Here is a 16,402-nt window from a genome sequence, read left to right on the forward strand (position 1 = left end):
CACTCACGTGTCACGGAGTCACAGGGTCACAGTCACGGGGGTCACAGAGCCAGCGGGGTCACGGAGCCAGCGGAGTCATGGGGTCACGGAGTCACAGGGGTCATGGAGCCAGCAGGGTCACAGAGTCACGGGGGTCACAGTCATGAGGTCACAGAGCCAGCGGGGTCACAGAGTCATGGAAGGGCGTGGCCAGGGCCTAGGATGGGGTGGGGAGAGGGTTCCCCCAACAAACAGACGCTCAGGTCAGGCCTAGTATCCAGAGGACACTCAGGGAGGAGTCCGGCATGGCTCCGGCGTGCGCCACCAGGACACGGCACGAGGTTTGCCCTGTGCAACCAGACCGTGGCAGGACAGCCCCCGGCTCCCCGCCTTCCACGGAGGGGTCACGGCCAGGCCCTGCCAGGCTACCTGCTTCCCCGGGGCCCTGCCCAGGCTGGAGCCCCACTGCTCGGGCCCCTCTTCCCCGAGGGTGGTGGGTGCTCGTGCCCCCCCGACCCCCCAGCTGGAGCATCCCGCCCACCCTGGGCCCCCCCAGCTCAGGGCGCAGACGCAGTCCAGGGAGGCCTCGGAGGTCACCAGACGGGGACGATATGCTGGACGAACCACATCCCCAATATCAAATACAGGGATTTTAGGGGAACCTTGGACTCCTAGAGAAGAGGTACGTTTGAGATGAGTAGAAGGAAAGGCTGTTCCACACGGCGGACGGCAAGTCTGCAGAAGGCGCCCGTAGGAGCCATTCGAAATGGGACCTGCTCTCCCGAGGGGCCTGTGCTCCCCCGGGCCAGACTCTGGCCTGGAACAGCTGCTGAGACCAGGGCTGGTGTAGACGGCGAGCGGGCTCGTCAGGCCCCGGGAGCCCCGCTGACTGCCGCCCGGACGCATCCCCAGGGCCTCAGACTCCTGTGAGGAATTTGTTAAAAGGAGAAGCTCTGGTGCCACCTGCTGCTTTCAGCCTGCAGCTGGCTCCTCTCGGGCCCCTACAGGGACAGCCTGGAAGCCAGGCTCCACCCAGAGACCAGAGGGAGGAAGCTCAGGCCCCCACGAGATGGCCCCCCTGGAGCCCAGGGGAAGAGCACAGAGGTATCGCAGCGCCAAATGGCGAATCCAGCCCCGACTCCAACAGGGACAGACGCTACTCAAAGTGTTCTGGCGGCAGGTGGGGGGGGCGGACCTGCGGGGGGTGACCTGGGGGTAGGGGGCCGAGATGGGGGGAGAGGAGCTGACCTGGGGGGTGCTGAGCTGGGGGGAGGGGGCCGAGCTGCAGGGGGGCTGACCTGGGGGGGCGGAGTTGGGGGCGGAGCTGGGGGCAGGGGGCCGAGCTGGGGGCAGGGGGCCGAGCTGCAGGGGGGCTGACCTGGGGGGGGCGGAGTTGGGGGCGGAGCTGGGGGCAGGGAGGCCGAGCTGGGGGGGTGAACTGGGGGGAGGGGCTGACCTGCGGGGAGGGGGGCCGAGGTCAGAGGGGTGGGGGGGTGCCGAGCTAGGGGGGTGGGGACCCGAGCACGAGGAGTAAAGGGTGTAAATGGGAGGAAGCAGGTGTGGACGGTGGACAAGCCCGACGGGCGGGCAGGAACCCGGCTCTGAGGAAATGCCTGCCTGCAGCCAGGCGTCCTGAGTGGGGCGGCCCGGTGGATCCCCAGAGGGACCCCTGAGCTGCTGTAAACATCATGTCTTGTTTCAGGTGGAACCGGCCCCATCGTTCCCCGGGACTCACCCTTAATTCATCACAAAAGGAGCGACTTCAGGATGGGGTATCAGTGCTCCCCGCAGAGCTCCCGGGGCCTCCTCGCATCACCCCACATCTGCCTGGCCCGGAGGGTGGGGCGTCCTGAAGAAGGTTCCAGAAGCAAGGCCAGCTACCCCCCTGCCCCGCGGCTGCACTGTCTGAGCCCGCCTGAACCGCCGAGGTCACTGCTGCAGGAGCCCGTGTCCTGGACTCGACGGGCCACCCTGCCCCTCACCGCCCCCCCCAGGGTTGGCCGGGAACCAGGAGCTGCTTCCCCAGGCACAGGGGGAGCCTCTGCAGGAGGCTGAGCGCCCCTCTGCCCCCATCCCCCGGGCGCACAAAGCCACGTGGCATTTTCACATTATGCCTTTATTTCTGCAGCCGGCGGGGGTGGGGGGGCACCCCGGGGACCCAGACCCAGCTCAGAGCAACCAACAGCGGGGCGGCTGCCTCAAACCCGCGAGCAGACGCAGACTCCCACGCGGGAAAGTCATCTGTTTTACCCAAATAGACGGACCCACGTCCACCGAACCCGACCTGCGAACCACTGAGAGGACGAGCACCTGGTTCAGGTGTCGGATCCGGGCAGTGAGGTCAGAGGTCACCACGCGGTTGCAATCACATCTGAAGACACGTGTCGTGGGGACCCCTTGGCAGAGGCCGGCCCGGGCCTGGGGTCACCCCGCGATCGGAGGTTGTGGCCCAGATGCACCCGGGGCCCCGCGGGGCTCACGTGAAGCCGTGGTGGCGTCTGCTCCGGGGAGAGCCCCCGCTGCCAGGTGGGGGACCCCGCCCCACCACCACGCGCCAGCCCCTCGCCACCCCTCGGCTGGGCCTCTGCTGACGGGCAGGAAACCCCGAGGTGAGGGCGGTATGCGTAGGGCGGTGTGCGCAGGGCCAGAGGTTGACCCGGGCCCGGCCGGCTGCTGGGGTTGCACACGAGCCAACCGCAGGCCGGTCAGGACCCTCCGACTGCTGGGCGTCCGCACCGTCCAGGACCTGGCTGTGGGCGTTGTCTGGGGGTGCCCCTGGCCCCCGCCCCCCACAGACCCCCTCGGTGGCCTGCGGCCCTCACTCCAGTCCTGGGTGGCCAGCTGACTTCCCAGGGTTGTTAGCCCAGCCGCACACTAGTGGGGGTCACTGCGAGCCCCAGGATGTCATCACGAGCCCCAGGGTGACCCCCGCCCGGTAAACCTTCCCCCCCCTCCCCCAGGTGCCACTTCCCCTGCGGTGTGGGAAGAGCTCCGTGCGGAACCCACCATTGCGGGGCCGTGTCACCGGGCCTGAGCCCCGGAAGCTGCCCTTTTGCCTTTTTCTGGATTAAAGTGAGTCCACACCCGCGGCCCCCGTCAGCTGGTGCTGGACACCGGGAAGCAGGGCGAGCTCCCGGGGTGGTCACTGGGGGCGGGGGTGGACGGCGCTGTGCCCCCGGGGCAGAGCCGCCCTGTCAGGTCCCAGCTCCTCCTGTCGCCTCCCCTCATCCGCCCGGAGGGGCTTTATTTTCTTGGGACTGTTGGACGAACGTGCGTCTCAACCTGTCACCTCCCAACCTGCTCTTGGAGCAGGAGGAGGGGATGCGCATGGATACCCCACACGAGGCGTGACTGGTTCAGCGGGTTGAGCAGGTTTCAGGTCGGGCTCCTCTCCCCACTCCTCTCCCCGCCCAACATCTTTCCCGTAAATTCCTCATAAACTGGTTCTTTCCTCCCCGGAAATGCCGCCTCCTCCCTGCGTCCAGCAGACCGGCCGCGGGGGGCGGAGGGAAGGGGGGGACTGGCCCCAGGTCGCAACCCACGTCGCGATCGAGAGCAACGGGCTGCGGAGGGAAGGCGGCCGGGATGCGCCTGCCCAGGGTGCGAGGGAGGGCAACACTCCGAGGCGCGGTGCGTCCCAATGGGACGTGCATTTTATCCATAAACCTCAAAGACATGAAGACAGTTATGCTCACGGGTCAGGTTCGAGCTGCAGCCTCTTAAGTGCAGGAGACACAACTTTTGTCCCGGGCGATCTCCCGGGCCTCACGGGTCGTGTGAAAGCAGTTGAGTCTGAGAACGGTGAGGCCGCCCGGGTTGCCCACCAGACACCAAGTAAAATGCAAAGCATAACGAGACTCAAGCCCATGGGGTGTCCCCTCGCCCCGTGCGCTGACAGATGGGACTCGGTAGCCAGAATCCGGGTTTTCTTTGCAAATACAGATTTGGTGAAAAGGACCTCGAGCAAAGGCGATGGGGGCCGAGCGGGGGGCCGGGGCACGCCAGCAAGGAGGTGGCTGCGGAAGCTCTTACCCGAAATCCCAATCCACCCGCGTCCCCGGGGATGCCCCCGGAAACCACAGGCGGTCGGGATCCTGCTGTCAAGCAGCTGCGGGTCCGCGCGGTGCACACTTCCTGGCAGCCCCTCGCCCGCATCGGTGAGGTAATATTTTCAAAATGACTCTGAAATGCATCTTTAATGAAGTAAGTACAGCGCACCTGCAGGCGAGCGAAGCTACTTGTCCCCTCAGGTGGGCTCGCGAGCTCTCAGAAGCCGCAGGCCCTTAGGGCAACCGAGGCCGGTCGCTGCGTTTCCCGAAACTCGGGCCTTGCGCCAAGCACGTCTGTCTTGATGGAAGGGGCGCTCCTTGCCGCCGCGCCTGCCGCTCCAGTCTCCCGCCCGGTGGACAGTTCAGGCCAAACCTCCTCATTGCTTCTTTTTTTTTTTTTTCCCTGTAGAATCATACCGAGCATGCGCGGAAGGTCGCCTGAATTCCCTGGTCAGTGCCCCGGGTGCCCCGCGTGCCCTGCGTGCCCCGGGGACGATGTGGAAGCCACGGCAAGCCTCCGACCTCAAAATAACTGGCGGTATTCTGGGCAGCGCTTTATCTTGCGTGAGACCTGGTTCCTACGCTTCGTGGAAATTATTATCCGGGTAGATGGATGATAAGGCGGCGTTTAGAGACGCCCAAAACCACGACACGTGTGGTTTTCAGCAAGGTCCGTAGGCCAGACTTCAAGTAGAACGGGGGTGCCCTACGATTCTCTCTGGTTTTTCCAGAATGCTGTGGGAGGAATTGGCCAGGGCTTTTTCCAACAGAAACTCAGGGTTGGGGTTCCCTGGGCGGCTTAGTGGTTGAGCACCTGCCTTCGGCCCAGGACGTGACCCCGGGGTCCTGGGATCGAGTCCCTCGTCGGGCTCCCTGCATGGAGCCTGCTTCTCCCTCCGCCTGTGTCTCTGCCTCTCTCTCTGGGTCTCTCATGAATAAATAAAATCTTAAAAAAAAAAAAAAAGATGTAAAGCTCTGGGACGACAGGAAGTTTGGGAGAGAGGTGTTGGCTCAGACCGGCTTTGCCCTGACGGCCGCCTGGTGGGGGTGAGGACGCGTCCAGGGAGGGCCTGGAGCCCGGTGCCCCGGCACGACCCCAGCCCCTGTGCGGATCACACGTGGCGCCAGGGCAGGGCCTGAAGACCGAGCGGGGTCAGGCAGCTGCGCACGGATCCCGGGGACCATGATCCCGCACGTCGCACAGGACGAGGGAGCCTGGAGGCCTCCCACCGAGTGCAGGGGCCCCGGGTCGCGGCCCGGCTGACCTCCTGGGGCTCCCGCGCCGTGCGGAGCAGCTGTGCAGAGGGCACCATCCCCGCCACGAGCTCCGGGAAATCTGCGTCATCGGGTGGCCCGTCCGTGGGGCCGGCGCTGAGCACGTTCCCTGCACCGAGTCCCTTGTGCCCCAAGCGTCCACTGTCGGGGTCACGTAGCCCCAAGTCCTGGGAAGCTGCAGTATTTACAGTACTCCGTTTATCGGGGAGAGGCAACAAAATCAATACCGGTTGTACCCGGAAAGCCAGGAAGTGATTTTTCCGGAACGGATCCTAAAATGTTTGCGAGTCGGGGGGTGGGTGTAGGGGGCTGCCGCTATCTGGTGAGCCCCACACCAGGACGCTGCCCCTGGAAAGGAGCCTGACACACCGAGCCCCCGGTCCGCTTCCCTCTCCGGGGCCCCGGCCCTGACACGGCCCCCAGCAGCCCTGGGAACCGGGCGGGAGGGGACTTCCCAGGGTCCCCATCACCCCACCCCCTGCCGGGCTCCCCCGCTGCGACCCCTCTCCCCGCCCCTCCCTGGGCCCTCCAGCCCACTCTCCACCACCAACCCGCTGTCTGGCGTCTACCGAAAGCTGGAGACTTGAACAAACGGCTTTCCCGATTCAAGGAGGCCTCGAGTGTGCGCCAGGCGCTGACCCAGCGCAGACCCACTGTGGGCACCGAGCCGACCCCCGCCCCCGTCTCCAGGGGACGCCTGGGCCCCGTGGAGGGATGCCCCGCAGCACCAGGACAGGGCGGGCAGTGAGGAGATGCTGCTCGGGGCACCACCGAGTCTCCTGGGGACACGGCCACAGCCCGGTGGCCCCTGCCTGGGTGCGGCCGTCCCCCTGCAGGGTGGGGTCCCCTCCGGTAGGGAAGGGGCTCCACGGGCTTCACGAAGGCTCCCGGTCGGGAGGCTCTGAGCCACCGGTGGTCCAGGCCTCATCAGGTGAGGGCGGGAAGACTGGGGTCCCCGCAGCTGAGGGCTCCGTCCTCGCTCCACGGCCGAGGCCCGCAGGTGCCAGCGTAGCCTGTCGCTCCCTCCGGCCGGACCGCAGACCCTGAGCTCGTGCGCCGTGTTTCGCAGAATAGGTAACGGATACAGGTGTTCGCACCAGGTATTCCCCGTGATTACCCGCAAAGTGCCCGACAGCTGTTGCTGCTCCCGAGTCGCTGGTGGGCGGCTGGGCCGCGTCAGGAGTGGCACCTGTCGGGAGGGCCCCCTTGGATCTCAGGCCGCGTGCGCCCCGTCGGTGCATTTCCCGGCTGCGGCTTAGAGATCCAGGCACGTTAGTGACTCGGTTGCAGCAGCCGGGGGCCTGGCGAGGCCATAGGAGCCGGCGTGTTGCCGCGTGTGGCCGAGGCCAGGCCGCAGGTGACGGCCGTGGGGAAGCGCAGCAGGTGCGGCGGGACCCGGACCCAGCTCAGCCCGTGTTCTCGGCGTCGCAAACACTCGCGGTGTTGGGGTCCAGGGTGAGCTCCCGGCTTGGATTATGGATCGTCCCCAGCGAGGAAGGCACCGCCGGGAGGCGGGGGCTGGGGTGGGAGCCCCTCGGTTCCTCAGCCCTTGGGGCAGACCCGCAGGCAGATGGAGGGGGGCCACCTGCGCTGCCTGTGACCCTGTGACCTGGGGCCTCCCTCACGAGGAATTTACAGTCGCTGGGGCAATCTCACCTGCGATGAAGCCCATCACTAAACATATTTTTTTCTGTGAAGTTTTGTAATTATTTTTCTTTTAAGGAGCGAACAGGTGAGTAGACAAAGTGATTATCAGAAAACCTAACCAAGGGATCCAACCCGGAACCGCTCCGCGAGGGCAGCTGCAGGGGAGCAGGACGAGGAGGAGACTGAGGGTCCCGGGGGCCCCCGGTGAGGAGGGGCTGGGGCCGCAGGTGGGACATGTGCATCCAGCAGAGGTGCTCCTCAGTGGACAAGGGGAAGCGGAGCCAGGACGTGCGTGCGGGTGGCCGTGGCTGTGGGGTCGGTGATGAGGACAGAGCCAGGCTTCCCCAGGTGAGGCTCTCCCAGGTGAGGTCCCCCTCAGGTGAGGCTCCCCCAGGTGAGGTCCTCCCCAGGTGAGGCTCCCCCAGGTGAGGTCCTCCCCAGGTGAGGCTCCCCCAGGTGAGGCTCTCGCACGTGAGGTTTCCCCCAGGTGAGACTCCCCAAGGTGAGGCTCTTCCAGGTGAGGTCCCCCAGGTGAGGCTCCTCCAGGTGAGGCTCCCCCAGGTGAGGCTCCTCCAGGTGAGGTCCCCCAGGTGAGGTCCCCCCCAGGTGAGGCTCCCCCAGGTGAGGTGCCCCCAGGTGAGGCTCCCCCAGGTGAGGTTCCCCCCCCATCCCGCTGGCACTCAGCTCAGAATTTGGTAGATAGTAACCCCCACCTGTGTGTCCCTGCCATGCACGGAGCCCCTGGGCAGGCCCACCAGGCAGCTCGCTGGCCTGTTTCCCTGTTTCCCCTCCTCTCTCCCACCAATAGGTGACCCACTGGATATAGGAGCAAATGTTCATCAACAGTATAAACATAAACATTAGATGCATTTAAACTTTGTAATTTCTAAAATTATTATTATATATTAATAAAATTATTATTATTTTACGACTATTTTACTTCCGGTTAGAATACATCTTATTAATGAATAAAAAGCAGAGCACACTTGGAGCTGTGGTGATAAACCGGGACCCTTGTAGCTTGTGCCCCGAGGACAGAGGACGCCGTCAAGATGCCTGCACCCCAGCCCCTGGCCTCACCCCTTCCCTGCACCCCTCGGCTACCTGGCTTTACCCCTTCCCTGCACCCCCCAGCCCCTGGCCTCATCCCTGCCTGCACCCCCCGACCCCCTGGCTTCACCCCTTCCCTGCACGCCCTGGACCCGTGGCCTCCAGCCCTGCCTGCATCCAGAAACGAGTGACATCCTCAACCTGCCCTTCCCGTGTCCTTGGTTTCCGTAATTGTACAGGCGTGCGTGCACCATGTCACGTACTGCCCCAGCTCACGTGAGTTCAACTTTCTGTGAATCAACACACGTGCATCAAGTTTCTCTGTGACTTTTCTTCGCTCACACTTTGGTTCTGAGACGTTAAGGATGTTCAGGCTCAGAGCGAGTGGTGGTGTCCTGGGCGAAGGAGCGTCCCCGTGTCTCACTGGGGGACTCAGGCGTAGTGGGCAGGACGGGCTGACGGTGCTCCTCTGGGTCTCTCTGATTTCACAGCCTAATTGGCCGTGGACATCGTGTGCCGTCGTCCCCAGCGAGCCACCCCAGGAAGCACCTGTCCACGCTTGGCCTGATTCTGTACCGGTGGATGTGCGAGCCCTGCGTGTGCTCCCACCGGGACCGCGTGCTCCCCGCGCTCCCCATGCTCCTCGTGCATAGCCCGCTTCTCCCAACGCTGCCCATTCACGGTCTTCGAGGCATCTTTGAGAAAGAAAAATTCATAACATGAACGTAGTCACTGTTTTACATTTTCCCTTCGCTGTTAATAGGTTTTTTAAGGAAAAAAATAGATTTTTTAAGAATCTTGTCTAAGGATAAAGTTTCTTTCTCCACCGAGATCAGAACACTGTTCTGTGGTATTTTCCCTAGATCGTCGAGTGTTCTTGGCATGCTGGAGAGGGGGTAGACCCATGGGGTGATAGTCGGCTGCGGGCGGATTTCTGCGTGGAGTCCTCACCCAGGATCTGCGCGGACTGTCCGTGCAGACCGGGCCTCAGGAGACACGACGGGGCTCACGCAGGGGCCTGCGTTGGCACGAGGGGGTGGGTGGACGCTGAACACATCGCGGAATCGTTGGTGTGCCTGTGGAGCCCGTCCTGCTGCGCACGCTGAGCACCTGGCAAGGGCCTGCCCCTAATTCTGTCCTCGGCTTGTAGCACGGCGTCCGCACGGTCGTGTCGACCACAATGGATTGCTGTTAGCCTCCTGCTGGAGCGCTCCCGAGGCTGCCCCGGCCTGACCATCCGATGGCCCAAAGGGCAGACGGCAGCAGGGGGGCGGACAGCGAGCGCGCAGGCACCACAACCCAACGCCGCCAGAAGCTTCCAGAACTTACAGACTGTCCTTTGAGGCCTGGGAACGGGCGAGCCTCCTACATAATAAACAAGGACCACAGAAGTCTTCTTAAAAGCAGAGGTGTTCTCAACAAAGAGTCTGAAACAAGAAAAGGAAAAATAATGTGCTAACGGAAAAAGCATTTCTTTTTTTTTTTTTTAAGATTTTATTTATTTATTCATGAGAGACACAGAGCGAGAGGCAGAGACCCAGGCAGAGGGAGGAGCAGGTTCCATGCGGGGAGCCCGACGCGGGACTCGATCCCAGGACCCCGGGGTCACGCCCTGGGCCCAAGGCAGACACTCCACCGCTGAGCTCCCCGGGGATCCCCTGAAAAGCATTATTTTCTGTTGAAAGCGCAGCCTGAGTCGCCACCTACAGCTTCCTCTGCGTGCAAGTCCTCGCCGCCAGCCTTCACCGTATCTTAGTGACCTTATTGTGACGACAACCAAACCAAATTTTGTTTTTTCAGGTTGAATCTTGGGCAAACTCCAGGATACGTTTCTCTAAGATCTCTGGTTGTGAATCACGTCACCGTCACCTCGGGGAACCATGAAGCTCCGGCGTCTGCAAGGCTCAGGGCTGGGCACGCGCGGCCCCGGAGAGCCGGCCTCATACACCACCTTCCGTTTCCTTCATTTGGTGGGACGGGAGTGGGAGCCTGTTGTCCAGGGCCTCCGTGTCGGGCCCACGTGGCCACGATTCAGCCACGTGTGACAAATGGACCCTACGGATCACGCGCCCTGTCCTGCACCGTCTCCCCTGCGTGACCGTCCTGCTTCCAACCCACCAGCAGAGACTCTATTTATTCCCTTCTCCTGGTTTATTCTACATCAGAAAATCTTCTGAGGGACCAGAAGGAAATAGCGGCATCCCCAGAACACCGGCTATACCTGATGCAAACCTGCACACGGACCTTAGAGGGGAAAGCTCCCCCTGCTCTAACGTGTGTAGAAGAAACGCGTGGGCTCGGGCGGGCGAGACAGGGCCATCCTGAGAGCACCCGCCTGCTCACCCGCCCGCCAACACCCCTCCTGACCCTGCCCACGCCTGGCCCCCCCCTCCCCTCCCCTCCCCTACCCTTGTTTGCTTGACGCCACCCAGCAGCCCGAGTGGGGCCTCTTCTCAAGTCAAGTCTACATTTTCAGATTCTCGGTGCCTCGTCGTCACCTTTTCGCTCTGGGCCCCAGGCTGTGGTCAGAGGGGAGAAGAGGCGGGCAACCCAGGGGTCGGCTTCTCAGATGCAGTCGCGATAGGACCATCTGTGGAAGCGACAGAGACAGGCTGGAGTCCTCAGAACTGAAGCCTTCTCGCTGAGACGCTGTCGAGAGGTGAGAAGGCAGCACAGGCTGCGAGGGGCCAGCTGCAAAGCGCACCTGAGGCAGGGCGGTCATCCAAAACACAAGAGTCTTCGGCAAGCAGAACACGCATGACCCAGCTTAAAACAGGGCAAAAGATCTGAGCACACAGGTAACCGGAGAAGGAGGAAGGGCAGCAAGAAGCACATGACGCGATGCTGCACGTCACACGGCTTCGAGCTAAAGCAACAATGCAATGCCGCTGCACACCTGGGCAACAGGACACCTGTGGGACCCAGGCCGCGTCGGGGGGGGGGCAGGCTGGGCGCAGGAGGGGAGGCAGCTGGTGTGGCCGCGGTGGAGGACGGCTGGTGGCTTCCTGCAGCACGGGACACGCTCTCGTGCCCCAGCCTCGCAGCCCTCGGGGTCCACGGGGGGCCCAAGCCTATGGGCACTCGAGACCCGCACACGGAGGCTGGCGGCAGCTGTACCCCTAACTGGCCAGACTGGGAGCTGCAGGACGACCTTCAGGAGGTGACGGGGAAATACCCCATGGTGCACGCCCACCCCGGGTGACGTATAAATACTCTGTGCTCCACGCACACACCCGGGGATGGATAGATACTCTGTGCTCCAGGCAGACGATGGAATGTCATTCTGCCCTAAAAATAAATGAACTACAAGCCATGAAAGCCATGGAGGACCTAGGTGCTCATGACCGAGTGAACGACGCCAACGTGAAAAGGTCACACCCCTGATGGTTCCTACTATACAGTAATCTGGAAAAAGCAAAACTCCTAAAAACAGTGAAAACATCAGTAGTTGCTGGGAGTGGGGTGGGGCAAGGACGTCTGGAGCTCGGATAATATTTCGGGCAGGGAGAAGATATAAACGCAATACGCGTCTAACTGCGGCGCGGAATGAGGTGGTGGCCGTGTCGGGGGCCCGGGGGGAAGCGGACCGGGAGCCCGGATGCTGCTGCTGACCTTCCGCAGCTGCTGGCTCGGGGAGCACGTCCACACCAGACTCCCGGGGCCTGGGGCGCAGCGGGAAGCACTGCTTGTGTGTGCGCTGCTGTGTGTGGGTCTGTGGTGACGCGCCCCCGACAGAGCAGGAACGCGGGTGCGGGGGGCAGGGAGTCCGTGTGCCCAGGGGTCCCCACAGGCTGCTCGTCTGTCTCCGGAGCCGTGAGGCCCTCTGAGCTCAGACGTGGCGCGAGGGACCAAGATGCTCCCCGCAGCTTCCAACTTAAATTAATCATTAAAAGGCCCTCCTGAGAGGAAACTGCAGGGCCAGGGCCAGGCCTTTGATCCGCACGCCTCGGGGCCCCACACACCGGGCCGGTAATGAGCTCCCCGTGCACCGCAGCAGCAGACGGTACAGCCTCGTTATCCCCTCCACGTTCAATCGCCTTTACTTAAGCTTCATCTTTAAAAAGTGTTCCAGAAACTAGCAAATACATTATAATTAAATGTGTGCACTAATTCCAGTGGCGTCCAGGGTCTGGGCACGCGTGCCTCCCGGGGGTTCCCAGGCGCATGCACGGGACCCCGCTGTTCGTCTTCCTCTGGCGGCGCATGTCCTTGGTCAGCTTCTGGCAAACTGGAAACTAACCTGACAGCATAACCAGGACCCGGTGAGCTTGCGTCCCGACGGCAGGAGAGCAAAGCACGGTGCCCGGGGCTGCTGCCTTCCATCAGACGGCGGCCGGGTCCTCGCGCCAGGCTTCCAACGGCGCCTCCCTCAGCCTGCAGCGCCCTGTGCGGGTGTCTGTGAAGACATGCCTCCTCGCCGAGAACGAGGGTTCAGCAGCCCGGAGAGCCCGCAGTAAGCAAGCGCCCAGGTGAGCGGCCTCGTGGCCTGTGCCCTCCGTGCCCCCCGTGCGCCCTCCGGGCGCCGGCTACGGCTCTCAGGGCTCGGCCCAGCCTGTCTGCAGCCAGCCCCCCAGAAGCCCCACCTGCACTCCACGGAAACTTGGCACTCCTCGCATCCTTCGCTCCTCACCGAGGCCTCGTTAGAGGGCTGTGCAGCCATTCACACGCACTTCTTTCTCGAGGGGAAACTGAGATTCAGGAAAAAACAGCGATTTGGCTGATGCGGCGTCTCTAACAAGTTCCAAGAGCTGGAAGTGCAAACCAACCCACCCCCTCCCAAGACGCCCTCCTCCAGGCCTCATTTCCCGTAAGACACTATTTCCGTCCGTGCCGGCTTGTGAGTGAGCCCCCGGGACCCGCATTTACACCCTGTCCGCTGTGCCGGAGCCGGGAGTGGACGCGCCCGCGGCGCGGGTCAGGGCTAGGGCCAACGCGGCCGTCTTCACCGGGGCCTCTGTCCTACGTGCTAACCGCTCTCAAAACACACCTTGTTTTTGCAGCACCTTTTTAGAGTCGCCAGGAGCGAGTGTCCCACAGTGCCCGCACCGGGGACCTCAGGCCAGGGACCGTGCGTGACCTGCTGCCGGCACGAAGCTGCCATGTGGGTGGGATGGGCCGTGGAAGGCCCAGGGCCTCGGCGCCTCTCCCGGGGGGCGGATGTGAGGCACCAACGCGAACCTCTGCTGCCCTGAGCGCCACAGCTACTCTGCTCGGTGGAGGGTCCAATGCTGCTTGGCACCCCAACAGCCGGACGAACACGCACCCCCTTCCTCCCACGGCACCAGAGCCGACGGCAGCTGCGAGGCGAGTGACTCAGGCCGAAGGTCAGGCTGAAAAAAGACAAACCCCATAGGTGCCCTCAAATGGATTTCAAAAATGTAAACATAATAGGATAATATCATACAGCAAGAGGGTCCTCAGAGATCCTGGGGGTAGACTTTTACATGAAAAGGAAATGGTTTGAATTTACTTTTTTTTTTTTTTTTTGTTAACCATCACCAGTTTCACCATAAAATGCACGTACCTTCACCTGCAGTGACAGCTTGGCTCCTGTCACTCTGGTTCCACTAACTCCTCACAGGACAGAACATGAAGAGTAAGGAGCTGCTCCCAGGAACCTTCGTGGTGGTGCAAGTCTGGGTAAGAAAACGAAACAAACCACGGAGGCATTTAACATCGGCCAAAACCTACGTAAAATAAGCACCGGCCATGAAGTGACCTCGTCGTCACTGGGTGTCACCCTCCTGCCGGGACGCACGCGATGGCGGCAGACTCGCTTGGTGGGCTGCGGCGTCGCAGACCCTGCGCCCTCCGAGGCGGGGGCAGAAATACAGAAAACACAGGGATTTCCCAGAGTTCTAAACTCTTTTGACAACGGCCGAAATCCAACCCCAAACTAGAAAGACAGCTTTGCCTTACATGTGTTATTGACGTTAATACATAAAACCAGCACCACGTATTTTAAGGGGCAATATTGCGGAAGAATCAAGTGCATGGGTAAGTTACTCCCAAAACACACAAACTGTCAATAGTCGCTTGAAGACCATCAGCCTCACTGGTCATCAACGGAATGGAAATTAAAACAAGGAGCTAACATCTGTGCTTGTTCACCAGCGGGGTAGGTTTGTAACGCCGCCGCCGAGAGTGCACGGGGCCGGGGAAACGGGGGCCAAGATGCTGCTTTCGGCATCCTGAGCCGGATTCGCGGTTTGTATCAACGGTCCTAAAGCGTCCGCCCGTATTTCGCTTCGTCTCCCTTGCAGGATTCGTTCCACGTCAATAACTAACGTGCAAACATCTGCCTCTGAAGCCACACATCAGTGTGTCGCTCATGTCAGGAAAACACGTAGAGAAACTCTGAATCTCCAGGACCAGGAGGTCCTTGAGCAAATGGAGTTTACGTGGTTTGGCTACTACGTCGCCACTGAAAATGGTGCCACGTATTGAAACGTGACTGTGCTCAAAGGGCTCAAGAAATGCTTTATAAGGAATGGACCGGGCAGCCGGGGGGCTCAGCAGCTTGGTGCCGCCTTCAGCCCAGGACATGATCCCGGGGTCCCGGGATCGAGTCCCGCGTCGGGCTCCCTGCATGGAGCTTGCTCCTCCCTCTGCCTGTGTCTCTGCCTCTCTCTGTCTCTCATAAATAAATAAAATCTTAAAAAAAAAAAAAAGAAATGGACTTTCAGGAAAGACGTGGGGGCAGCAAATGGACATTGGACAATTTCCTCCCACGGCGAAAACACCGGCGATTATGTACAAGCCAAGCGGACACGGCCGGCGGGAGCCCCCACAGCCCACATTCAGGACCATGTGCAAACCACTGGCGGTGGCGAGCAGACCCCGGCCCAGGAGGACGCACTCGGGCCCCAGGGGCGGACAAAGTCCACGCAGACCACAGCCAGACCCAAACATGGGGACAGGGAGAGGAAACAGTAAAACAGACGTACCGGGGTCAGCCTGCTGCCCGCAGGTGGACACAGCAAGTCCCCCGCTGTGTCTGCAAATGACCCGCCCACAGGCTCACCATGGAACCGGAGCCCCGAACGCCATCACCAGGCCCTTCTGAACCAGGTCTGGAGGCTGAGGACACGGGAAGGAAGATCAGCACAAACGGGAGCCACGACCCTAGACAAGAAGGCACCACCCCGGGCAGTGTCAACAGTCAGGGCTCACGGGTCCTCGGGGCTCACAGGTCCTCGTGTGCGTGGGATCGCGCTAGCTCGAGCCCCGAGGATGCACCAGGCAGGGAGACGACGAGGAGGCCGGATGCAGGGGGCTGCGCCCAGGTCTCCGTGGCAATGCTAAAGCACAGGGTGGGCAGAGGCAGTGCAGGGAGGGCGCAGGTCCTTGGGGCCCGCTGGCTCGCAGCTTGGCCAGCCCGCGGCAGTTGGGAGCTGCTCCCCGGCACCCGGTCCCCGCAGCGTGCACCCAGGCCACCAGCCCGGACCTGGCAGTGGAGCACTGAGCTTCCCAAGGACGCCGCAGAGAGCAGAGCAGGCATGTCCCCAGGGTGGAACGTGGCCCACCCAAGAGCCAGCGGGAGGCAGCCCGACGCATCACAAGGGAATCCGAGCATCGGGGCCTCTGGGCCTCACGGCCATCAGGCCCCAGCCGTGCCACCGGAGGACGCAGGGAAGGGCTCCTGCATCCCACCCGAGCACCCCACGGCTCACCCCCCAGCCCTCTCCCCTGCAGCCCACCCTGCACCCACATCCCTGCAGCCCATCACCCTGAGGCCCACCGTGCAGCCCACCCCCCAGCCCTCCCCTCGGCCCTCCCTGCGGCTGTCCCCTTGGCCCTCCCTGTGGCCCACCACCCTCCCCCCGCCCCCGGCAGCCCTCCCTGCAGCCTGGGTGAGCAGCCCGTTGAGCATCCAGCTCAGGTCATGGTCTCAGGATCGTGAGATCAAGCCCCACGTCAGGTGGGGAACCTGCTTGGGATTCTAATAAATAAATCTTTAAAAAGGCCATTTGTCCTTCCTGTTTTGACGATTAGTAAGGCTTCTCATCCTCTCGACACAGAGTGGTGCAGGATGCAGTGAAAACGTGTTCTCTAAAACGGGGTAAAAGAAGGGTGTTTGGAACAGGAGGTCCTTCCCCCAACGGGTCACCTGGGTCACCACAGCTCCCTGTTTAAGTGTCACCTGCACTGAAATTCCTTATTCTGAATCCCTACTCAATAAATATTCCAAGTTAAAACTTTTTGACTGTGACTTTTTGGGACGGGTGAGCCCGTGTAGCACGTCCTTGCCGCGGTCACCGTCAGCCCACGTGGTTGCCGTGCTGCTCATGCTCCACGCGGACCGTCTGACTTTCTGGGTTTGTGGCGCTCGGTGCCAGGGGCTGGATGCGGAGCCATGTCCTGGGAGCCCCTGCTTCCTGCACAGAAAGGTCAAAGCAAAC

General features: G+C 62.1%; 1 protein-coding gene and 1 long non-coding RNA gene across 15 annotated transcripts; one reads left to right on the forward strand and one right to left on the reverse strand.

The window, feature by feature from the left end:
* Position 1: 1 nt before the first annotated feature.
* Positions 2-4,947, forward strand: LOC102155720. Of its 5 annotated transcripts, none has more exons than XR_005371939.1 (6): positions 2-320; positions 627-1,159; positions 1,682-2,588; positions 2,940-3,780; positions 3,922-4,141; positions 4,438-4,947. XR_005371939.1 is itself a non-coding variant. In XM_038560653.1 (3 exons), exons 2-3 carry the CDS (start codon positions 3,441-3,443, stop codon positions 4,643-4,645), a joined length of 909 nt encoding a protein of 302 aa, XP_038416581.1. In that variant the 5' UTR covers positions 2,570-2,588; positions 2,940-3,440; the 3' UTR covers positions 4,646-4,947. The 5 variants fall into 5 exon arrangements, 2 of the variants coding, with proteins under 2 accessions (XP_038416581.1, XP_038416582.1); XR_005371940.1 differs by having other exon boundaries at positions 3-320; positions 2,940-3,051; XR_005371941.1 differs by lacking the exon at positions 627-1,159 and having other exon boundaries at positions 3-320; positions 2,940-4,141.
* Positions 4,948-8,095: 3,148 nt separating this feature from the next.
* Positions 8,096-15,669, reverse strand: LOC106559908. Of its 10 annotated transcripts, none has more exons than XR_005371949.1 (7): positions 15,191-15,669; positions 14,948-15,080; positions 13,525-13,636; positions 12,584-13,330; positions 12,241-12,410; positions 10,409-10,590; positions 8,096-9,427 (listed from the first exon to the last, which is right to left on the reverse strand). It is a non-coding gene; the product is annotated as an uncharacterized LOC106559908 (long non-coding RNA). The 10 variants fall into 10 exon arrangements; XR_005371948.1 differs by having other exon boundaries at positions 15,174-15,669; XR_005371955.1 differs by having other exon boundaries at positions 12,584-12,688; positions 13,179-13,330; positions 14,948-15,669.
* Between the last annotated feature and the right edge of the window lie 733 nt (positions 15,670-16,402).

Source organism: Canis lupus, chromosome 17, assembly GCF_011100685.1.
Source record: "Canis lupus familiaris isolate Mischka breed German Shepherd chromosome 17, alternate assembly UU_Cfam_GSD_1.0, whole genome shotgun sequence".
In the NCBI taxonomy this organism is placed as follows: domain Eukaryota; kingdom Metazoa; phylum Chordata; class Mammalia; order Carnivora; family Canidae; genus Canis; species Canis lupus.